The 24,784-nt window shown below is 41.7% G+C and overlaps 1 protein-coding gene and 1 long non-coding RNA gene across 3 annotated transcripts in view; one reads left to right on the top strand and one right to left on the bottom strand.

Annotated features, from left to right (window-relative positions):
- The first annotated feature begins 3,820 nt into the window (after window positions 1–3,820).
- Window positions 3,821–24,784, top strand: part of RECQL5 (RecQ like helicase 5) — a 57,286-nt gene continuing 36,322 nt past the window's right edge. The window contains exons 1-8 of one of the 2 annotated variants that reach the window (XM_068117673.2): window positions 3,821–4,144; window positions 7,079–7,200; window positions 8,326–8,670; window positions 9,183–9,359; window positions 9,624–9,729; window positions 11,609–11,720; window positions 16,452–16,614; window positions 18,389–18,471. In XM_068117673.2, the coding sequence (XP_067973774.2) occupies window positions 4,045–4,144; window positions 7,079–7,200; window positions 8,326–8,670; window positions 9,183–9,359; window positions 9,624–9,729; window positions 11,609–11,720; window positions 16,452–16,614; window positions 18,389–18,471 (1,208 nt within the window). In that variant the 5' untranslated portion in view covers window positions 3,821–4,044. Of the gene's footprint in view, window positions 4,145–7,078; window positions 7,201–8,325; window positions 8,671–9,182; window positions 9,378–9,623; window positions 9,730–11,608; window positions 11,721–16,451; window positions 16,615–18,388; window positions 18,472–24,784 lie in introns of both variants that reach the window. The other variant, XM_068117663.2, reaches the window with a different exon arrangement.
- Window positions 18,240–21,219, bottom strand: LOC137427902 (uncharacterized). Its single transcript, XR_010984606.2, has 2 exons — window positions 21,097–21,219; window positions 18,240–18,928 (listed from the first exon to the last, which is right to left on the bottom strand). It is a non-coding gene; the product is annotated as an uncharacterized LOC137427902 (long non-coding RNA).

The raw sequence follows: 24,784 nt of genomic DNA on the forward strand, positions 1-24,784 counted from the left end.
TTTTTTTTAAAATATCTTTGTGCCATCTCGTTCGCTCTTGCGATTGCATTCCTGTCCTTGAGCAAGAATTTACAGTGACCCAGTGAAAACATTTGCCAGCAGTTTATTTTTGATATTATGGATACTGATGTCCAAAACTAGCTCATCCGAAACCTTGCCACGAGGGAACCTGTGCATTATTCCGCCTTGCCCTGGTTGAAACGAGAAGCCCCATGCCAGACACCATACCATAATTCCACCAAAATCTTGTATGAAATGCCACTTCTGCACGAACACGAAAGTAACTTGCTTGGTTGGGGTTGGGGTTAGGGTTAGGGTTAGGGTTAAGGTTAGGGTTAGGGTTAGGGTTTGGGTTAGGGTTTGGGGTAGGGTTAGGGTTAGAGTTGCTCTTTGTTATCAAACAAGCCTTTTCCTGGCTCTCTCCCCACATATTTTTGTCAGCGTATACCGAATCTGTCCGTCCTCTTCTTGAGTATTGTATTGAAGCATGGTCTGTCTGCCACGCTTCGGCGAGACAATGACTTACTTGCTCGAGGGAGTGCAGAAGACGTGCCTGGTACGAGTATAGGCCTTCACTCCCTCCCTTATCGCGCCCATTTGGCGAGTCTAAAACTCACCGCTCTGAGACTTGATCGAGGTTTTCAAGATCATGGGAGGTTTCAAAAATCTGGATCAGAAAGGGTTCTTTGTCCTCCGCCGTGATTCCTGTCTGGGGCACTTCTTTATGATATTGAAGCAATGAGCGTCAACAAGAATCCAGGCCGCATCCTTCTCACACCGAGTGGTGAAGGATTGGAATTTGGAACACTTCTGTAACCAAATCTGTGACCCGATATGCAAATTCTTAAAATTTCAGGTCAATTGGAAGAAAATTGACGATTTTATGCAACCATGACCTTTGGCCTTTCGAACTAAAAAACAATCGACTCCTACCTTTCGATTAGTGAACCAATTCAAGGGCCCAATATGCAAATTCTTTAAATTTCAGGTCAATTGGGTGAAAATTCACAATTTTATGTGACTTTGACCTTTTGACCAAATTATTAATTTGCCTTCTCCATATTCTCATATTAAAGCTTTGTTGAAAATTTATGACAAAACTAAATGGTAAATTTAAATTTCAGGTCAATTGGATGAAAATTGACGATTTTATGTGATGCTGACCTTTGACCTCTTGACAAAATTATTAATTTACTTATCCCGTATTATCATAATATAGCTTTGCTGAAAATTTGATGACAAAACTCAAATGGTAAAAAAGTTACGGCCCAGACACACACCCACAGACAGACAGACACAGACAGACAGATAGAAACCCCCCAGGTGACAAAATGTCTCAGCAAGCGCAAATGAAACAATGCTAGCTCCGTAGCTCGCACTGACTGGTCCCATAATTTTCCTAAGTTGAAATGAGCATCCATTTGGAAATCGCTCTGGCCAAACAGCGTGCGAAATCGCAAGAGGGCGCGAGATAGTGAACAGCATTATGGGAAACAAGGATTTAAAAAAAACTACTTGGGTTAAGTCTCATAGTGGAGTGCGCATACACACACACACACACACACACACACACACACACACACACACACACACACACACACACACACACACACACACACTGACGAGACAAACACAACACAGCCACTGAGCTTGTTCGAAGCGCTGTTCCTAACGTCACTTCCCGGGATACGCTGGGTACCAGTGACGTCATAACAATGGCGCCGCTTTTCTAACCGTACTCAGCAGGGCATTTCCTGAAGGGGAATTTCCTCCTCCCCATGGATGCTAACCGAAGGGGATTGTCCATACTCGATCTTTTCAAGCAAGGAAGCAGGACATGTCATTTTAAAGTCATTGATCTGGCTTGAACCGGTCCAAACCGGATGGGTGTTTTTTAGGAGACATCATCTTCTTATTGGATGGCCGTTGGCTCCCTGCGGGAACTCTTCCGCCCTTTGCCAGGTGTTGTTTTTGGTCCTGGCAGGTGCAAAGCCAGTGAGAGATGTCGGTTTAGTCGCCGACAACCCGACCATGCGGCAGGTAGCACTGGGTTATTACATGTTACCAGTGGCAGATCCAAAAGACTGACCTAACTTGGATACTTATTTTATAAAGAGGAGTAGAAAAACCACGAAACCAACATTAAATATGTAAGTTTCAACGATCTATAACAGCCACGATTGTTTCAACAAAAACTCCCATTTACAAAATACTTCCATATCTCCGGAAACCACCGATGATTCCCATGGGCATGCCTGATGTGCACCATTTATGTATTCATAAACTCCTTTACATATAACAAATGTACAATCATAATCTTATTGAAACGTGAATTTTATACTTTTCATAGAGAGCTTCGTAAGCGAACCTCTATGACAATTGCATGTATCTGTAAATCCATTCAAAATTTCACTGTCATTTCCCATTCCCTTGGGAACAAAATTTCATGTTGTCATTTCAAATGTCCCTTCCATGATCCGCCATCTTGTCCCTTCCATGATCCGCCATCTTGCTCACGTGATGTTGCGCTCACACTCACGTATCGTCTGGGGCGACCGATAAATTATTTTCACCTGGTGATTAAAATCAATAAATTACAATGCAGTACTGTACAGAACGGATTTTGAATTCGAAACCGCTCATCATTTACGCCAGCTACACCGACTTCTTTTTTCCACCAGCTGCACCGACTTCATTTAAGCCAGGTACACGGATTTCAGTTTTCCACCATCTACACCGACTTCAGTTTTCCGCCAGTTACACTGACTTCATTTATAATTCTAAGCCCAAGATCAAACAACCTAGCCTAGCTAGGCCTCGGCCTACAGATGTTTGCGAGGGCTACGTACTCGATCGACTGACCATTGTCGACGAAGCTCTCACTCTACGCAATGCGTATTTTCATATTACTTTTTATACTTTTATTATTATTTCAACTTTTCATCATAATTCTTAAAGTGTTATACAAACACATCTCAATAACCCCTCCCCCTTCTCCCCACCATGCACAATGGTAGTGTGTATAGATAAGCTGGGTAGGGGGTTCCTCCATCTGACATTCCCCATTTATTTATCTTTCTTTCCCTCTTCCTCGTACTCTGTAACCATTGCTGATACAATAAATACAATAAATTAATCTGGGAAAGTTGTCACACGTGGATCGAGAAAAACTGAAAACGACGGCCCGGGCAGCATTTCCTCGAGTACCACGATGGCATTGTTTCCATGGAGACCGCCATGTTGTTAAGCGGTGACGAGCACTCCGTTCCGTTGGAGTGCTTACTTCAGGTTTAAGCATTCTGAATCAAGCAATCCGCTTAGTAAGCGATAGCAAGCTGCTTGCTCTCGCAACACAACCCTGTACTGAACCAAATCGTAAGCAGTGCGCTTTTTTAAAAATCAACAACCGTATTGCAACGGTGAACCTTGTGAATTCCTTCCCCGAAATTGGCCTTCATGTGGCCGGAGGCCCTCATGCATGATCAGTGATGGAGATGAAGGGTTGTAATGAAAAGCATCGACATGGAATTCCTCTGAACTGATATGGTGTAGATATAGCACAGAATTGATGGACCAAATGGACTCCACCTGTGTCACTTTAACTCTGTACTGTAATGGAAAACCGGAAATGATATGAGGGTTAATCTGACGTCATCGAAATCGGGCGCTTGGTATCTTCGTTTTTAATTACGTCGAAAGAGACTTACTCTTAGCGTTTAGTTCTGACAATAACGCGTATATGTCTCAAATAAAAAGAGCGTGTTATCTTGATTCTGATTGTTACGAAGGAATTTACTTCCGTTTCCTGGATTTATTTGCTAAGCGGTGTTGTGATCTTCAGGGTTGTAGTGCAAAGTATCGACAACGCAGTCGATATCCTGGCTCGACGCTTACATCTTTCTTCTTTATATCCGCTATGCTTCGTTTTATCATTGGCACATTTTGCAGGCTTTCTTGTGTCCTTCGATTTGCCGAAGCGTGCTGCTGAAACAGATTTTTTTTTTCCCGTTTTCTTCGCCATCCCAACCGTGAAACGCACTCCTCATGGCCAACTCTCTCCTTTTTGAGGTTCTTCAAAGCCGTTTCGGTTTTTCGACCTTTCGTTCGCAGCTCCAGCAGGATGCCACGGCGGCCATCGTTTCTGGTGCGGTGGGCTGACAGCTGGGCCATGGTCTCACCAACTGCTTTTCATTGTCTTGATCTCAATTATCACGTCATGCCGTTAATTAACCACCTTGGTTAAAAAAATCCTTATCCTTCACTTTCACCTATCCAGTAGATTTCAAATTTGGCCCATGGCTACCGGCTCAGAAATAACATTCGCGTTGCATAGTATTTGGTGACTTGCTCTACACCTGGTAGCAAGCTCCATGATGCAGCACCCCCTGCTTGCATCAGATGACAATGTTACTTATCTCAGCCATGTTGCAGACTCAGCCGTGGACCATTATGGTGTGTGTGCGTTAGGTGCCGGAGCCACAACTTGGCGGCAGCACTTTGTAAAGGCGAGTGGAGGAACTTGGAACCTGGAAAATTGGAGGGTACCACGTACAACTAACCTGCACTTTGTCGATAGACGCCTTGTGGTCATTGACATTGTCCATCCAGTAGATGGTTGCTCAGCATTTCTGCTACTTTCAGTTATGATCGTAGAAAATAAGAAAACGAAATTGATTGGTTGAGTCAATGAAAGTGCTGGGATGACGTCACGCAGTTAGCGTGAGATGGATTACCTTTTCTTATATTTCTATCGATATAATTTTTGTTGTCATTTTACATCCTTTCATTTGTTTTTTTTATATTGGCGCAATATATATAATTCCAATCATCATGCAGGTTATGGAATCCATCATCACAGTTGACATAAAATCATTCCTTTTCTCCAACAGCCTCATCTCAGATCATGAATTTGAATTCAGGCCAGGTCACTCTACCTTGGATATGCTGCTTCTACTCTTCCAACAATGTATGGAGGCCCTCAATATCAGACATGAGATCAGGGCCGTCTGTACACATCTCGAACTTTTGATACAATCTGGCATCCCGCCTTGCTCTCCAAACCCACTGCCTATGAAATCCAAGGCTAGCTCCACTCTTGGAATACTGACTTCCTCCACTCTTATAGCCAACGTGTGGCTCTCAGCACAATCCTTTCTTCTCTCCATGTCAAGGCTGGAGTACCCCAAGGCAGTATTCTAGGCTCAGTCCTATTCATAATCTTCATCAATGATCTCTCTGACTGGAAAATCCTCCTTATCTCTTTGCTGATGTCTCCACTCTCTGCTGTGATGTCCCTCATCCTTCAGACAGGCAAGCTGCAGATTCTTCCCTCTCTTCAGACCTTGACAAAATCACAAATTGCACAAACATCTGGGATACATACGTCTTTCAATCCTGAGAAATCCCACACACACTCCCTCTCTCTTCTCGAAAGAACTGTTTCACAAACCCTCCCGTATAATTTTTCACCAACCCTCTTCAAGAGGTTCAGTCACTCAAACTCTTGGGTCTCACTCTCAGCCATGATCTCTCTTGGGCAAGCCACATTTCAAAGTTGGACTCCAAAGCCAGATGCCAACAGGGCATCCTGCGTCACTTTGCCATCATCGACAGGTCGGTGGTCTCTCTGTCTTCTGCCGCATCGTTTCTGGTCTTGCACCATTTGCCCTCTCCGTGCTTCATCCCCCACCCCAATATTATCTGCAGGAATCACACAGTCCACCAGCAACACCCTCCTCGTGAAACTGCTTAAATCCAGAACCACAGCTCACCTCCACTCATTTACTCTTCTCTTTTCCAACTGTGGAACCACCTTCCACACTCTCTTCAATCTCATGCTTACCTCCAGGTCTTCAAAGCAGGTATTCACCACCATATACAGTAGGTCATCCCCCATCCAAAATCATGATCTTTTCTACATCCGTTAAACCACCAGCACCTCTCCCAAAATTTGCTTACGTATCCATCTTTAACACCCCTTGCATTCTTCCCTACCCCTCATCGCCAGACGGAAGACGGAAGCCTCTCCTCAGTGAAAGACACATGAAAGCCCGCTTGGAGTTTGCAAAAAAGCACCTAAAAGACTCTCAAACTGAGAAACAAGATTCTGTGGTCTGATGAAACCAAGATTGAACTGTTGGGCTTCCGTCTGGCCACTCTGCCATAAAGCCCAGATCGGTGGGGTGTTGCAGTGATGGTTGTCCTTCTGGAAGTTTCTCCCATCTCCACACAGGATCTCTGGAGCTCAGCCAGAGTGGCCATCGGGTTCTTGGTCACCTCTCTTACCAAGGCCCTTCTCCCCCGATTGCTCAGTTTGGCCGGGTGGCCTACTCTCGGAAGAGTCCTGGTTGTTCCAAACTTCTTACATTTAAGAATCATGGAGGCTACTGTGCTCTTGGGAACCTTCAATGCAGGAGAGATTTTTTCTGTAGGCTTCCCCAGATCTGTGCCTCGACACAATCCTGTCTCTGAGCTCTGCAGGCAATTCCTTCGACCTCATGGCTTGGTTTTTGCTCTGATTTGCATTGTCACCTGTGAGGCCTTATATAGACAGGTGTGTGCCTTTCCAAGTCATGTCCAATCAATTGCATTTACCACAGGTGGACTCCAATCAAGGTGTAGAAACATCTCAAAGATGATCAAGAGAAATGGGAGGCACCTGAGCTAAATTTCAAGTGTCATAGGAAAGGGTCTGAATACTTATGTCAATGTGATATTTCATTTTTTTATTTCTAATAAATTTGCATTACTTTCTAAAATCCTGTTTTCTCTTTGTCATTATGGGGTATTGGGTGAAGATTGATGAGGGAAAAAATGAATTTAAGCAATTTCAGCATATGGCTGCAACATAACAAAACGTGAAGGGGTCTGAATACTTTCTGAATGCACTGTATCAATGACCATCCATGCTGTCAGGAATTTAAAGGCCTGCAATCATGAGAAAGTTACATTTTACATTTACACTAAAAATGGAAATGTGATACATCGTCATGCTCACGTGTATGGAATTATAGTGTGAATAAACCTGCCTACATCTTCCTTGCTGTCTGAGTCTGTTGCCATGCTGCTCCTCTTCCAGGTGGACGTGATGTGTTTGTGTCAATGCCTACTGGCGCTGGGAAGTCCCTATGTTACATGATGCCTGCTGTCATAGCATCTGGTGTCACCGTTGTTATTTCGCCCCTCATTGCTCTTATTCAGGTAATCCGTTTGTCTGTAAATTTGACTCATTCACAACTTTCACAGTTCTGTAAATGTAATGTTAGATGTCTGGTATCAAATTGAATTGAAAGTCTATTCTAAATCAGAAATAATAGCTCTGCTCATTATCAAAAATTATTAAGCACTAGTTACAACTTTGGTGACTTTCCCTATAATCTACATGGAAACAGGTGATTCGCCAAAACCATGTGTCATGCATTTCCATACCAATAATTGACCCATCAACAAGTGATGTCACATATTTCTAACGGTTCTGAAAGTGATTCCATGAGCATCATTTCACACATGGTATCCCAACATTTGATAAAAGTCAGAAAATAAGGAAATTCGATTAGAAAATGTAATTCTGATGTTAAAAACATTTTTATCGGACTACGTCACAAAATAATTATTTTTTGGATCAAGACCAGCAAAACAGGTAAGAGAATCCTGAAACCACAAACAAGCTGAAGGACCATCAACTTCATTTGCAACAATGAAAGGATGGATTGTTTGTTCTTTCTGGGGTCTGTTATGTCTAGCAATTCTGGCCCGTCTTTCTGGAACTCGGCTAGGACAGGGACGGAGCTTGGACAGCGCATGTACGTTCGAAGGGCGATGCTCTGTCGGGAATAAAAATTATTTCATTTAAATATTTATTTTTCATATGCAGAATGAAAATCAATATACAAAGGGTCAACAGTCTCTGTGGGACTACACTGAGTCAATTGAGTAGTCGCATGATCCTGTGTGACCTTAAGGAAATTAGCTAATTTGGCCCATCATTTCCACGTTGCATCCTGACTTAATTTTGGTACAGGTGTAAAACGTCCATTTCTGGGCTCACATGGTTTTATGTGGCTGTTTCTTGCCTTTGCAAATTCTTCTTCCAAGTATCCCTCTGTTGTGCCCCTCTACCCTGCTGTTGGTGTGTTTCGCTCCTTTCCACTGCACTCATATATTTATGACTTTGCTTATTTACGACTTCATCTTACAATAAACTTCTTGATGCTATACGAAAGTCTAAATAACCCGATCTTGATTGGTGACCCAAGGTATGTATGTGTATTTATTGTGACACAGATAGAATCGTCTTCACACTCAACTTTTCTGTGGTCTTCACAGGATCAACTTGCCCATGTGAAGTCATTAGACATCCGAGCTGCGGCCTACTGCTCTCGTACACCAGCCGCTGAGCGCCGGACCATTGAGGCTGACCTGCAGACGGACGAACCTGCATTGTGTCTCTTATACCTCACTCCTGAGATGGCAATTTCACCGACCTTTGCTTCACATCTCACTGGCCTGGCCAAACGTGGGCTGTTGGCATACCTGGTGGTTGATGAGGCCCATTGTGTGTCCCAATGGGGACATGATTTTCGGCCTCATTATCGTCGCCTTGGCACTCTTAGGCAGCATCTTGGCCCAGCCGTGCCATGCATTGCTCTCACAGCTACCGCTACGCCTCAGGTCTGTGGGCTCAGGTCGGCTCCATCTATCATTTATGGGTTGATGTTTAATGGAGACATTTTGTAGTGGGATAGTTGCTGGCCAAAGTTGCCACAGTGTTGTGTTGCTGTGATGTTTCCCAGATGCATGGTAGGTAGGGGTTTTAAAAAACTTGTTTGGTGATTTGTTCGCCAACTACTAGGCATTGCCAGCGTTATGTAAAAATCCTGCCCAGGAATCCTCACTGATTGTGCAACCATATAAATGCTCAAGGAATGATGTAATGACATAAGTTTATTCATGGCAATTTGTTGAAAATATTTGAAGCAATTCGATTCGTTCAAACCTTTATAACATCACAACAAGTGAATGAAACTCGTAAATTTTGTGGTAAGTTGAAGCTGAAGTCCTTCCACAAACATCTGATTAATTACAGTGAGAAATACTTGTTATTATTTCGGCAGGTTTATAAATATTAGTTTGGTGATATGCTGTAAAAGCATACAGTGATATGACCCTTCCATCCCTGATAGGTCCAAGAAGACATCATCACGAGCCTGAAACTGAAGAAGCCTCCGGCGGTGTTTTGTGCCTCCTGCTTCAGGCCAAACCTTGTGTACAGCATTCGCTTCAAGGATATGCTGCCCGATGCTCTTGCAGACCTTGCGCACCTTGCCTCAACATCACTTGGCACGCAAGGGAGCGATGGGGTAACATCGACCCCTAAGGTCTTCCACTTGCAACTTAGTTTTAAAGTGGAATTGGAGGCATGATTTTTTTTTTCATTTCCTTTATTTGTCACACAATTCATTGTAGTTCCATTGGAAATAATAACTTTCAAAGGGATCTACGATGGGTACTCCTGATTTATTTGCTGAGATATTTTCCTGTGTTTCTAGGTCTGCATAACATAATTTACAACCTTTCCTCCCCACTTTTCTCTTTTTCTCTCTGCCATGGCATGCCTTTTGCAGTTGTTTGCTGGATCTGGGATTATTTATTGTCGCAAACGGGAGCTCTGCAAAAGTGTTGCTGAAGAGCTCACTGATAAAGGCGTGATAGCCAAGGCCTATCATGCAGGTATGTACCTGACAGAATTCCTTTTTTGTGCTTTACTATGCATTTCACTTATTCATTATTTTTAGATACTAGGAAACTTGCACTCTGAAATGCTTGCTTGTTTCTTGTAATGTCCTTGAATGAAAATGAAATGAATGATCGTTTTAAGGCCATTTTTCCCCGCTAGAGCGGGGGTTAGCCTTGCGGGCCCCATGACAATCATGGTTCCCTGCTTGAGGCAATGTTTTTATGGCGGGATGCCCTTCCTGACGCCAACCCTTAGTTGCCTCTTACGATGCGCAGGGATACGGTGTACCTATTCTAAATCGGGGTACACACCGTGATCATTCATCCCAGCAAGCTGGTACTCAATTTGCTGACCTCGGAAGGATGACAGGCTGAGTCAACTCCCCTGGCGTTAATTCAGCGATCGACCGGGATTCGAACTCAGGATCCTAGGATCCCAAGCCTGCACCCTAACTGCTAAGCCAACACCAGGCTAAGGTCCTTGACATGTTAAATCTATTCATCTCATCTAGCTCCATCAAGTCGTGTCCGACTTCTGGTGACATTAATGATAAGATTTCTCCAAACATCCCTATCCTGCACTGCTTCCCAAAGCTCTGATTTCTCTTTCCCAGTAGCCATTTTGGTGTTTTCAAACCTGGGTTCTCATCATCCGGCACTGTAGCTTTTCATCTTAAAAAACCGTCAATTTTCATCCGATTGACTTGAAAATAGAACAGCATTTGTGTATTGCCTCACTGAATTGCGAAACCAACTATTTTTTTGGGGCAAAAGGTCAAAGGTCAATTCAAGGTCAAACTTCCAAAATCATGAATTTTCATTTGAAAAACCATCAATTTTCATCCGATTGACTTGGAAATTGAACAGCATTTGCACATTGAGTCACTAAATAGGGAAACCAACTCTTTTTGAGGTCAAAAGGTCAAAGGCCAACTGAAGGTGAAACTTCCAAAATCATGAATTTTCATTTGAAAAACCATCAATTTTCGTCCAATTGACTTGATAATTGAACAGCATTTGTTTAGTGCCTCACTGAATTGGGAAACCAACTATTTTTGAGGTCAGAAGGTCAAAGGTCAACTCTAGGTCAAACTTTTAAAATCATAAATCTTCATCTGAATAATCATCACTTTTCATCCGATTGACCCGAGCTTTGATCAAGATCGTCATTTTTAATCTTGATGAAATGAACAATTTGTTGGATCAATGGAAACCTTTTTGGGGGTGGGTTGGATTTTGCAAGTATCGTACTCCATGACGTCTTCTTGTTATTATTTATTAACGAGCCCCATTTGCCCAAAAACAGTGAAACAATCTTAAAATAGCAGACTATGTGTCATGGTTGGAGTATCTGCTCTGAGTGTGCTCGGTCGGCAGTTCAATTCTGACCATGGCAGAGTTTTACCAAAGACTTCAAAAGTAGTACATGCTGCTTCCTCAATTGACATTCACCATTTAGAGGATGGAGCACGGATAAACCACTTAAGTGTTGGCATCCCATCGTGGTGGGAAGTGGGGGTGGAGGGGTGGGGGGGGGGGGGGTTCAGCGAGCTTTATTTGTAATTACCCCGATGAGTATGGATAGAAAAGTGATGTCACAAGATGGCACCCCCGGCACCTCGAGTTTTCTGGGAAGTTATGCAGTTTCCACCAAGGCCACCGGCTGTGATGACAAAAAAAACAAATACAGCCGGTGGCCTGATGCTTAAAAGAAAATGAAAAAGGAGTCAAGTCTAATGTCTGCATGTGTGCATGATTTTTGGGATAGCTCTAACATTGGCCCTAAACCCTGGAAGAATATATATTAAAATATAGAAATGTCAACAAGGGCCTTGCCCATGTGATTGTCTTTTTCTTGTTGTTGTTGGCATAGGATTGAAAGCCTCTGAACGAACAACAGTACAGACAGAGTGGATGGCTGGTATCACACCCATCATTGTAGCCACCATAAGTTTTGGGATGGGAGTGGATAAGGCAAATGTGAGGTATGGCTGCAATCTCCCACACCTATTTACTGCTCTTTAGCATGTCATAATAATGTTACACATGCCAGAATTTTGGATATTTATGGCTGATTCTGCTTTTCACGGCATAGCTCATAGGGAAAAGCCTTCGAGAACAGTGTTTGTCTGTCCGTACACTTCCGGTAAAAAGTTTTAGAACACCTCAATTTTTCCAGTTTTTATTGAAATTTAAGCAATTCAAGTCCAGTGAATAACCTGAAATGGTACAAAGAATGCATGATCGTTTTAACGATCGGTTTAACGTTTTAACGAAATGGTACAAAGGTAAGCAGTAAACTGCTCGAGGTTAAAAAAAAAAGTTTAGGTTCGCAAAAACGGTAAAATTATGTAAATTGCACAGTTATATTGTAAAACAAGTACAAAAAGTTTTAATTAAAACAAAAGCCGCGTCGATGTTACACAATGCCTAGATGCAGCTGTGCCTATAACGTCGATGTTATAGGCACAGGACATTCCTATTGATTCGATTACTTGATGTTATTTTTGTGCGAAGTGAAAATATATCTCGGCAATTTCCCGTGTGTGGCGACGAATTTTTAATATATCTCGGCATTTTCCCGTCTGTTATTTCAGGCGGTGTATGACTGACCATGCCGCGAATTAAAAAAAATATATCTCGGCAATTTCCCGTGTGGCGACACGTGAACGAAGCTATGCTCCTCTCTCCACATTATTGTGACGACGTATAAATTAAATATTTCATCATGACGATTGTCATCAAATGGACGAATTTTTAATACATCTCGGCATTTTCCCATCTGTTATTTCGGGCGGTGTATGACTGACCATATATATATAAAAATATATATATCTCGGCATTTTCCCGTCTCTTATTTCGGGCGGTGTATGACTGACCATGCCGCGATTTAAAAAAAAAAAAATCTCAATGGACTTGAAGTTACAGGCCTTTGAGAATTCATTTCGTTCTATAAAGGGCAACTTTCATCGGATTTTCTTCCCGTTTTTTTTCAACCGAGTCTAAAACTATGTTAGCGACTGTGAAAAATGAAATGATATATCGAATTTGATTTGAAATAAAACTGTGTGAGAGAGGAAGACACCACGGGCCTACAAAACAGGCCTCAAAGCTATGCGAGTTAATAAAATGGTGGATATTTGTTGATATGAAGGTTCTCCCAGAATGGGTGGAGCTATGGTTCCCAGAATGGGTGGAGCTTTGAGGTTTTGTCTTCTCTGCAAGAACAAGAAGAAGAACAACAACAACAACAGCAGAGGGCACTCTATGAGCAGCGTCTGCGACGCGGCTAAAAAGACCTTCTTCAGGTGAAGTTAATTTTGGTGACCAACAACAACAAGTTAACAACTTACAGCTGTTCTGCAGCAATGTAAGTAAATTAAGCCTTGAAAGTTGATGCAAACAATTCCTACAGGTATCCCAACCTCTGCTGATTACTTGATTACAAACCCCGTCTGTATGAAATCAGTATTGGAACAGACTGTTATTACACCCTCTGAAGCATTATTTGGACAATATTGCACTGCAGGAAGTAGTTTATTGCTATCATAATGGCGAGAAAAGGGCAATTAGCAAAGGAAGACAGACAGACCATTATAACCCTTAAAAGTGTAGGTCTTTCCTTTAGAGAAATTGCAAAGAAAGCCAAGGTGTCAGTGAGTACAGTTTCCTACACCATCAAAAGGCACTTGGAAACTGGAGGAAACTGACAGGAAGAGGTCTGGCAGACGCAAAGTCACAGCAGAATCAGAAGACAAGTTTCTGAGAGTCAAAAGCTTGCGTGATAGGCGGCTCACAGGACAACAGCTTCAAGCACAGTTTAACACTTGTCAAAGTAAGCAAGTCTCAGTTTCAACTGTGAAGAGAAGACTTTGAGCTGCAGGTTTGACAGGTCAAGTGGCAGTAAGAAAGCCATTGCTGAGATCGCAAAATAAGAAAAAGAGGCTTGCCTGGGCCATGAAGCACCGCCAGTGGACTACTGAAGACTGGAAGAAGGGCTTATAGACCGATTAATCAAATTTTGAAATCTTTGGTTCATCACGCAGGGTTTTTGTATGCCGTCGAGTAGGCGGAAGGATGGTTCCTCAGTGTGTGACACCAACTGTCAAACATGGAGGAGGAAGCGTGATGGTCTGGGGTTCTTTTGCTGGATCCAGAGTCGGCGACTTGCACAGAGTGACTGGCACCCTGAACCAAAAGGGCTACCACAGCATTTTGCAGCACCATGCAATACCCTCTGGTATATGCCTAGTTGAGTACCAGTTCACTGGTAATTCCCTGCTTGTCGTAAAAGGCGACAAACAGGGTTGGCGGCAGGAAGGGCATCCGGCCGTAAAACATTGCTTCAAAAAGGGGACAAAAAAACAACAACAACCGCGGTCCCCGAAAAGGCCAACCCCCGCTTTGCGGGGAAAAATGGCCTCTAAACGGTGGTTTTTATATGCCTCGTTGGTCAGGGGTTCATCCTACAGCAAGATAATGACCCTAAACACACCTCCAGGCTATGTCAAAACTACCTTCGAGGAAAAGAACAAGATGGTCAGCTTCAAATCATGGAATGGCCAGCACAGTCTCCAGACTTAAACCCCATCGAGCTAGTTTGGGATGAACTGGACAGAAGGGTGAAAGCAAAGCAACCTACAAGTGCAACACATTTGTTGTAACTTCTGTAACAGTGTTGGGAAGAACTTCCCCAACAATATTTGATTTCCATTGTAGAAAGAATGCCACGAGTGTGTTCGGCGGTTATATCTGCAAAAGGTGGCTACTTTGCTGAGTCAAAAATTTAAATTAAATTTTGTTAAACAAAATGATTCTATGATTTTTTAAAATCTCCAATTGTTTATTTGTTCTATGCTTAATTTCAGAGTACATTGAGACATTAGGCTAACCCCCGCTCTAGCAGGGAAAATGGCCTTAAAATGCATGTTGTTGTTGTTGTTGTTGTTGTTGTTGTTGTTGTTGTTGTTGTGTATTGAGACATTAAACTGCGTAAATGTCAATAAAAACTGGAAAAATTGAGGTGTTCTAAAACTTTTGACCGGTAGTGTATGTCCGTATATATATGTATGTATGTCCCTCACAAACGTACACCAATTAGAGCTGAGGATATGGTCACATGACAGGGTTGATGTGATGTGATTACTTCTGTGATGTCATTACGGTGTACGACGGCTGACTCCACACACCGCCATTTTGATTTATATGCCGTTCACGCCGAACATATCGTCAAACCTGTCATATATCACAATCACCATGCTCTACCCTCACGTTTTTTATTCAGTGTGAAACATAAACAAACTGATTGTTAAAATGACCATCAAATATCAAAAGCATCAGCGCTACGGGTCTTCCAACGACACACTACGTATAGGCCTTAGGTTTTATGCCTTCATGCCTCACCTTCAGGCCACTTTGGACAAATTAGCCCAGGTTTCTTAATGCAGTAGTATCGTTTTCGTAATAATAATAGTAATAATAATAATAATAATAATAATAACGTTAATAATAATATAGTAAATATAATCGTAACACTGCAATACCTTGCAGCGGTGTACTAATTATCATGGGAGTAAGGAATTAGCCTTGGTTTATTAATACAGCAACATCGTTTTCGTAATAATAATAATAATGTTAATACTAATAATATAGTAAATATAATCGTAACACTGCAATCCCTTTGTCGTATTTGTGTAACACGGACAGGATTTGCAACTGACTAAACAAATAACAAACAACAAACAGCGAAACAATGTATGAAACTCAGGAACATAAAAATAAACCCGTCCCTAATAGCAGTAAGTTGCATGCACGCTTGAATGCACGCGCACGTGCACTTGACCTTGTGTAACAACATGGCGCCTATTGTTTAGTTGGACAAACTCTCTCTATCTACAGCTCTGTTCCCACCCAGGTCATACTATCCTCTTCAACTAAAGTATCAAACAAGGCCTCTACGCCGCTGTTAAACTTTCAATCCTTTTTCTGTTCTGATCACAGTGCAAGCACCCTGACCTGTGAAAAGTGTCTGAATTCATAGGCAGCACTGACCATAAGTAGCTTGACAGACTTTTCACAACTACCTGTTCATTCTTACCCATTTCTTTAAGACAGATAGAGATACAGACAGTTTTATTAGTGGGGTGCAAGTATACCCCAGGTAAAACTCTTTAGTTTTCATTATTACGCATGGTCAGAGGAAGTTGTCCAAACTGAATTTGTGTTATAAATGTTTTCATCTACTGAGATACACAAATTAAGAAAATGTTAGTGTTGCATAGAAATAGAAGCTTGATTTTGAAAAAGGCATTTTTTCACTATTTACATCTTTTTTGAGTTTAGTGTCCATGGTAACCATAAAATGGTAAACTAGCACAGAAGGTGTATGATTTATTCAAAAAGGCATTACGAATAATAAATATAGCAATCATGTTTTGAAATAATTCATGCGTTTTGAAATCAATGGGGAGTGAATGGTCTTAAATGGTTTATTTTTCCTTGGGTGAAGATGAGGGTTAAGTTCCCAGATTTGAATATGCAGTTTTTTTTGTCAACAGAAAGATAATTATGAGGAAAGTGAATTTATTTGCATTACTTCCATGTGACAATGTCAGAGCTGATTACATATTCATACAAATTCTACAATGGTTGATTGAGTGTCATATAAGAAGTGTCATTCTATATTCTTGACTTGCCTTTTTATTTTGTGTCTGTAGGTTTGTAGCCCATTGGAATATCCCCAAATCAATGGCAGCATACTACCAGGAGTCCGGACGTGCCGGAAGAGATGGGAAGATGGCAACATGCTGTCTTTACTACTCGCGGAAAGATAGAGATCAGGTCAACTTCCTGCTAACGCTAGATATCAAAAACAGCCAGGTGAGAATTTTTTTGTTTTGTTTGATTTTATTTTTTTACCAGTTTTGGGGGATATTTTATTTCAGCCCATTCTTATGATGCCCCTATGACATCATTCCAGTTGACAAAATGTAGACTTAAATCACATATAGACCAGGATAAATTACCTTTCTTTAAGGTCATGTGCTGGCTGGGTTTGTTGCAATCTTTTGGTGACCTGCAAGTCATTAAAGAGTCACCCAACAGTGATAATAAAAATTCTCCTTGGATTAACTTCGTTTCCAGAAGCTTCAAATCCTAATTCCTAATCCTTAATACTAATGGGCTCAGCTAGATTTGTATCCTCACAAAATGCCATTCAATGACCTTCCCACTAGACCACCATTGAAGAGTTTCGTTAGAGCAGGATTTGTTTTTTTGTTTTTTTCCATTTGGCTTTGCTTTAGTGATCAAACTTGATTTTAGTTGAACCAGAAAGTTGGACAAATGCAGTTCATTCCTGGAGGAAATAAAAATTATTTTTGGAATGTAAAACTATGTAGGGATGGTATGCCAAAAACCATGTAAACAAGGTAGCGATGGTCACAATAAATGAGCATGTGAAACCTTCCCTACTTCTTTGTTTGAATTATGGTTGTTGCCTGTTCATCCCTCCATCCATTTGATAGTATATGTTTATTGTGTCAATTCATGAATTTGACCAGTGAAATATTAAACCGCACACACACACACACACACACACACACACACACACACACACACACACACACACACACGTTTGTGGTTGTTGTGAACCCAAAGCGAAAGAGATGCAGTCTGCCATTTGCAGGCAACAATTATTCAAACAAAGATGTAGGGAAGGTTTCACATGATCATTTATTGTGACCATCGCCACCTTGTTTACATACTTTTTGGCAGACCATCCCTATATCCTTTTACATTCAAAAAATTATCTTTATTTCTTGTTTCTGTACTTAAAAAAAAAAGTATTTACATTTTTACTCACCGTCTTTATTTAATGTCTCCGACACTTCAATGATGGCAAGTTAAGGACAAACTGCATGGCTGTGTGTGCGTGCCTGCGTACATGCCTGCAAGCTTTATGGACAGAAGAAAGTTATTGCACTCTCAGCACGTGCCCTCACACCTGCGATAATTATCGGATTTATACCCACCAGTCTGATTGACAGGTGTTATGCCGTCCACCCCTCTTTTCCCTTCCTATTCCCATGCGTATAGTTATGCAATTCTGTCTACTTTTCCTGGAAACCTTTCAAGTTATGAAGTTTTTGAGTACAGTAGTCATGGACCGTCCCACTGTAAAATGCAGTAGATTTGTGTTTAAACCAAGTGCTGAGCTTAAACCAATTTGGAGTTAGGCTGTCTGAAAAGAAGAAGAAGAAGAATTATAAATGTGCTATTTTGGGTCTGTCAGTTTTGTAGCTCAGCAATGGATGTGAAATCCTCCAAAGATGGCTGGTACATACTTTATAAGTTTATAGGTTTGTATCCTGGTAGATGCTTTTGAGGATATGTGTTAGACTAAACCTATGGAATGTCCATGCCATCCCTACATAGGAAGTCTAACGACTTCCTGATAATTTCTGGAAATTAACTTTACATCATAAATTCAATCCAGTATAAAACAAGTTTGTAAATTTATTTTCACAATTAGACAAATCCATCCATATATGGCTTCTTTTCAGCCATTGTCATCACAATTTGAAGAATTAACTGATGTGAAGAAACTAATGTTACCCATGGTTCATTTTGCTAACCAACCTTCATCTCACAGAAACGCAAAGGAAAAGTAACACCCCAGGATAAAGCCACAATGTTGGGCTTTGAAGCAATGGTTGGCTACTGTGAGGATGTGGGGTAAGAATAACAAACTGGCATTTCACTTTCTTTTTCTACAACTCAGGATTGTTGCTTTGTATGGCCCTTTGTATGGCCTTTGTATTTGCTTGTGGAATGCTTGTGTGAATAATGTTTTATTGTTTAGAGGTTAACAGTGTGCTGATACTGCTTTGGAATGCAACATGAGCAGAATGAGCACTGATGTCAGAGTTGTGGTGCTTGACGCATACTAGCTAAAGTACAAATTCTGGTGATCATTTTTCGTTGGGCCCACTTTTGCTTTTTTGGCGTTGGATGTATCACAAGAAGGGCAACAGCAGTAGCAAATGGCTACACAAGCTAGAGCTGACACACATACACAGAAGATCACAATCACTGCAAATGATGCGGCAGACCACTCGTCCCGCTGCAGCAGATCAAGAAAACTTTGAGGGATGTTGGTGGTTGAGTTGATATCCATAATATTTGGGGATACCTGTTGGAACAGTGTCGTAATCATTGTGTTGTAAACGTAGTGTCGCCGCAACCATAGTGTTGCCGCAACCGCAGTGTTTCCACAACCGCAGTGCTTCGGCAACCGTAGTGTCTCCGCAACCATAGTGTCACCGCAACCATAGTGTCACCGCAACCATAGTGTCACCGCAACCATAGTGTCACCGCAACCATAGTGTCACCGCAACCATAGTGTCACCGCAACCATAGTGTCACCGCAACCATAGTGTCACCGCAACCATAGTGTCACCGCAACCATAGTGTCACCGCAACCATAGTGTCACCGCAACCATAGTGTCAACGCAACCATAGTGTCACCGCAACCATAGTGTCACCGCAACCATAGTGTCACCGCAACCATAGTGTCACCGCAACCATAGTGTCACCGCAACCATAGTGTCACCGCAACCATAGTGTCACCGCAACCATAGTGTCACCGCAAACATAGTGTCACCGCAACCATAGTGTCACCGCAACCATAGTATCACAATCAGTGTCAAACATATACATATACATATGCAGTTGCACATGAATACACTGCACATACATATAAATGCAGGTTTAGTACATATACACATATATTCAATAAATAAATTGATCGCGGCACGGCACGTGTTATGGAGTGACGGTGTGGCACATGTGACCCACGTGTGTGTGTGTGTGTGTGTGTGTGTGTGTGTGTGTGTGTGTGTGTGTGTGTGTGTGTGTGTGTGTGTGTGTGTGTGTGTGTGTGTGTGTGTGTGTGTGTGTGTTTTGACTAACCCTAAGCATATACCCAACAATAAAGACTTCACATATCGACCTCAATTTCCGCAACCACGGATCAACTTGTAACCACCCATCCCAACTCTCTGTTCTTTCTATGCCCTCCAACTGTTGCCGTGCTAACTGCCTTGGGTGTCAGCTTTTTCAAGAACTAACACTGCCATCGCACCTGAGTCATTCTGTGATTGTTGGTGTAGTATATTGCATTGAACCCGCTCCAAGTCCTAGTGAACTTTTTTGACTCCTGGTGTGAAGAATACATTTTCAACTATAATTAGCAATCTGTAGAATTTGTGTTCATTATGACATGGCTTTACTGTGCAGCGTAATGTTTTCATAAGTATGCTTATAAGCTCTGCATTTGTTTTGCCTAGCATATCCCTGTGATTTTTCAAGAATGATTAACACAACGTTCGTTGAATGTTTACCAGTGATTATGGGCAGACGTTGGCTTGAATACCAGACATTTTCCAGTCGAATTTCAAACTCCTTGACAGCAGACCCTGATTTTTTGTAATTCAGTCATTAAACTTTTATTTTAAAATAGCCCCGGCCTGCCTTTTTTGTAGCCGAGTAGCAGATAACTCCACTAAACCAATTGACACCCTGATTTGAGAAGGTATCATATGTGTAAAAATCCCATGTAGGTATCAGGACCAACACTGATGCAATATAAATGGCTTTTGGGTCATTATTGTCGATTACTGAAAGAGCAGAACCCTGGTGTTGGGCTAGCGGCTAGGGTGCCGGCTTAGGATCCTAGGATCCTGGGTTCGAATCCTGGTCGATCGCTGAATTAACGCCAGTGGGGTTGACTCAGCCTGTCATCCTTCCGAGGTCGGCTAATTGAGTACCAGTTCACTGGTAATTCCCTGTTTGTCGTTAAAGGTGGCAAAAAGGGTTGTCGTCAGGAAGGGCATCCGGCCGTAAAACATTGCTTCAAAAAGGGGACCAAAAAACAACAACAACCACGGTCCCCAAAAAAGGCCAACCCCCGCGTTGCGGGGAAAAATGGCCTCTAAAGGTGGTTTTATTTTTTTATTGTCGATTGGCCTGAGGAGGGGAAGATGTCCTCTTATTCAGTACTGGTTACAGGGTAATATTTGGAAGAAAGAAGTCACTCGTGGATGAGTCCCATTCATCACATACTCTGTTGCGAGATTAACCCAGGCAACACTTGTGTAACATCTCATCAACATATGGACGAAGAATCAAGGATTCGGGAGGATAAGTCGTCACATTTTTTGGTTGGCTTTACGTTTGAGCTGTGGAGTCACATCAGTTATCAGTTTGCGCACTAATTACATAAATCAAAGTACCGTATCTTTGTGAAAAAACAAACGGTATAAATCTAAGTCCCCAAGCAGATATTTTTTCACATCTTACCTTCAGGTTTTTAATGCTTCTTCTTTATTCTATTCAAGCTTGTACTCTCCGTCGTCGTGGTTGTAATCTTTTCCCAACTATGAGTTTTAGCTCAATGGGTGTGTCTTAACTTTATATCGGTCCAAAGTGCTGTGGCTTGTATTTCAACAGCCAAACCCATATTGATTGATCCCGTCAGTGATACCTGCTGAAGTCGAGAGCTTGACATGTTTTCAAACACACCTTTGTTTACTTTTTTTTGCTTTTCGGGAAGTTAACATCTCATATCTATGGATTTTAAAATAATGTATTCCCTCCACTTGGGAAGAGCCGTTCATCTTCAGTGACTACATTGTATGAGCAGTTTATCTAACCTTCACTGTCGATGTAATGAACAATGATTTTCAAAGAAAATGAGACCATTGAGTGACGAGTTTACTTTTATTCGCTTATTTTTTGCTACGTTTTGTAAATTCTGCTCTTTCAGTATGTTTGCTAGCCTATTTAGAACCCTTTGGGTCTCCATCAGATAGTTTACCATTCTATCATTATGTAAACTACTGCCAGACGATTAAATGAATCATCACCTTGTACAACACGACATGTAAATGGTAATTTGGCAAGGCACACGTGACCATCATCATCAGTAGTCCCAGGCTTCCTCACTGGAAGCCTGGGACTACTGATGTCATTATGAATCCCAAGGAAGCCGGCTAATCCAATCGGATTCCCCCAGAGAGAGAGTATAATAAAAAGGTAAAAAGTGTTTCCCGGTAGGTGTCATTCGCATCCAGTAGTCTGGAGACTTGGGAAGTTGGAGGAGATTTGCAGTGTCGGGGTCAACCTTATCAGGCATTCCCTGTCAATTGGTAATCCCATGACGAACAGGTATTCTCCGCCAGGATCACATGTGACCATTGTTTTTCCTTTCAGAGGACATTTAGCAATATAGAAGAACAGCCACCTTTGTCTTTCTGATCTGCTGCATTATATACGAAAGTCTCTGAATGTAAGGTGGCAATATCTATACACACACACACACACACACACACACACACACACACACACACACACACACACACACACACACACACACTACCAGTCAAAAGTTTGAGTACACCAGTAAAGTACCTAAACTTTTAACTGGTAGTGTATATATATATATATATATATATATATATATATATATATATATATACAGTCACGTGAAAAAGTAAGTACACCCCATGTAAAGTTTTGACTTTTTCAACATATTTCAACATACAGCTATTTGATCTTCATTTCAACAATATTGATAGATAAAGGTGATATAATATAACAAATATCATGAAACATTTACATTTTGTAGTCCATTGTATAATTTAAATAAACATAAATTCAAATTTCGCATGAGGAAAAAGTAAGTACACCCTTGGCTCTAATAGGTGGTATTGCCCCCTTTGGCAGAAACAACCTCAAGTAGGCGTTTCTTAAAACTCTCTACCAGTCTCTGACATCGACTGGGAGAAATTTTTGCCCACTCCTCCATGCAGAATTCTTTCAGCTGTGCGATGTTTCAGGGGTTTCTTGCATGCACAGCTTGTTTCAGATCCCCCCACAACATCTCGAAGGGATTTAGATCCGGGCTTTGACTTGGCCATTCCAAAACCCTCCATTTTTTTGTTTTCAGCCATTCCTTGGTGGATTTCCTGGTATGTTTAGGGTCATTGTCATGTTGCAAGGTCCACCTTCGGTTGAGCTTCAACTCTCCGACAGATGGCCTCACATTATCCTCAAGCACCCTCTGGTACAATGAAGAATTCATAGTGGATTCTGTGATGGTGAGCTGCCCAGGCCCTGATGCAGCAAAGCTGCCTCAAACCATAATATTTCCACCACCATGCTTTACAGTTGGTATCAGGTTCTTGTGGTCAAATGCTGTCTTTGGTTTTCGCCAAACATGTCTTCTGGTACTGTGGCCAAATAGCTCTACCTTTGACTTATCTGTCCAGAGCACATTGTTCCAGAAGTGCTGCTCTTTGCCTCGGTGTTCATTGGCAAACTTTATTCTTGCCCTCATGTTCTTTCTGGACAGCAAAGGTTTCCTCCTGGCACACCTCCCATGTAGATCAAATTTGTGCAGCCTCTTTCTAATGGTAGACTCGTGCACTTTGACATCAACAGTGGCAAGAGCTACCTGTAGGTCCCGTGATGACATTCTGGGGTTCTTAGAGACTTGCTTCAGCATCTTGCGGTCTGCTCTCGGGCTGAACTTGCTGGGGCGGCCTGGCCTGAACAAGTTGGCAGTTGTTTGGAATCTTCTCCACTTGTAGATGATATTCCGGACAGTCGGATGATTGATTTCAAATTGTTTGGAGATTTCTAAATCCCTTCCTAGACTCGTAGGCATCTATAACCTTCTTTCTGAAGCCCTCAGAGGCTCTTTTGATCTGGGCATGGTGACGCCGCACACTTCAACAACAAAGAGCAAACCAAACGAAATGTCTGAGGTTTAAATAAGACAGGTTCCTCCAAGATCCTCTCTAACGATGTTCTAATCATTTGCACCTGAGCTGGTGCACCTGATTCTAATTTTAGGTATTTGAAGTAGTGATAAATGTACCGGTGTACATACTTTTTCCACATGCAAAATTTGCATTTATGTTTATTTAAATTATACAATGGACTACAAAATGTAAATGTTTTATGATATTTGTTATATTATATCACCTTTATCTATCAATATTGTTGAAATGAAGATCAAATAACTGTATGTTGAAATATGTTGAAAAAGTCAAAACTTTACATGGGGTGTACTTACTTTTTCACGTGACTGTATATATATATATATATATATATATATATATATATATACACAGTGCATTCATAAAGTATTCAGACCCCTTCACTTTTTTCACATTTTGTTATGTTGCAGCCTTGTGCAGAAATCGTTTAAATTCATTTTTTCCCTCATCAATCTACACTCAATACCCCATAATGACAAAGAGAATACAGGATTTTAGAAAGTTTTGCAAATTTATTACAAAGAAAAAACTGAAATATTACATTGACAAAAGTATTCATACCCTTTGCTATGACACTTGAAATTTAGCTCAGGTGCCTCCCATTTCTCTTGATCATCTTTGAGATGTTTCTACACCTCCATTGGAGTCCACCTGTGGTAAATTCAATTGATTGGACGTGATTTGGAAAGGTACACACCTGTCTATATAAGGTCTCACAGCTGACAATGCATATCAGAGCAAAAACCAAGCCATGAGGTCGAAGGAACTGCCTGCAGAGCTCAGAGACAGGATTGTGTCGAGGCACAGATCTGGAGAAGCCTACAAAATAAATCTCTGCTGCATTGAAGGTTCCCAAGAGCATAGTGGCCTCCATAATTCTTAAATGGAAGAAGTTTGGAACAACCATGACTCTTCCTAGAGATGCCCACCCGGCCAAACTGAGCAATCGGGGGAGAAGGGCCTTGGTAAGAGAGGTTCACCAAGAACCCGATGGTCACTCTGGCTGAGCTCCAGAGATCCTGTGTGGAGATGGGAGAAACTTCCAGAAGGACAACCATCACTGCAACAATCCACCGATCTGGGCTTTATGGCAGAGTGGTCAGACAGAAGCCTCTCCTCAGTGAAAGACACATGAAAGCCCGCCTGGAGTTTGCAAAAGAAGCACCTAAAGGACTCTCAGACTGTGAGAAACAAGATTCTGTGGT

The sequence above is a fragment of the Myxine glutinosa genome, chromosome 1, assembly GCF_964187855.1.
Source record: "Myxine glutinosa chromosome 1, kmMyxGlut1.1, whole genome shotgun sequence".
NCBI classification, from domain to species: domain Eukaryota; kingdom Metazoa; phylum Chordata; class Myxini; order Myxiniformes; family Myxinidae; genus Myxine; species Myxine glutinosa.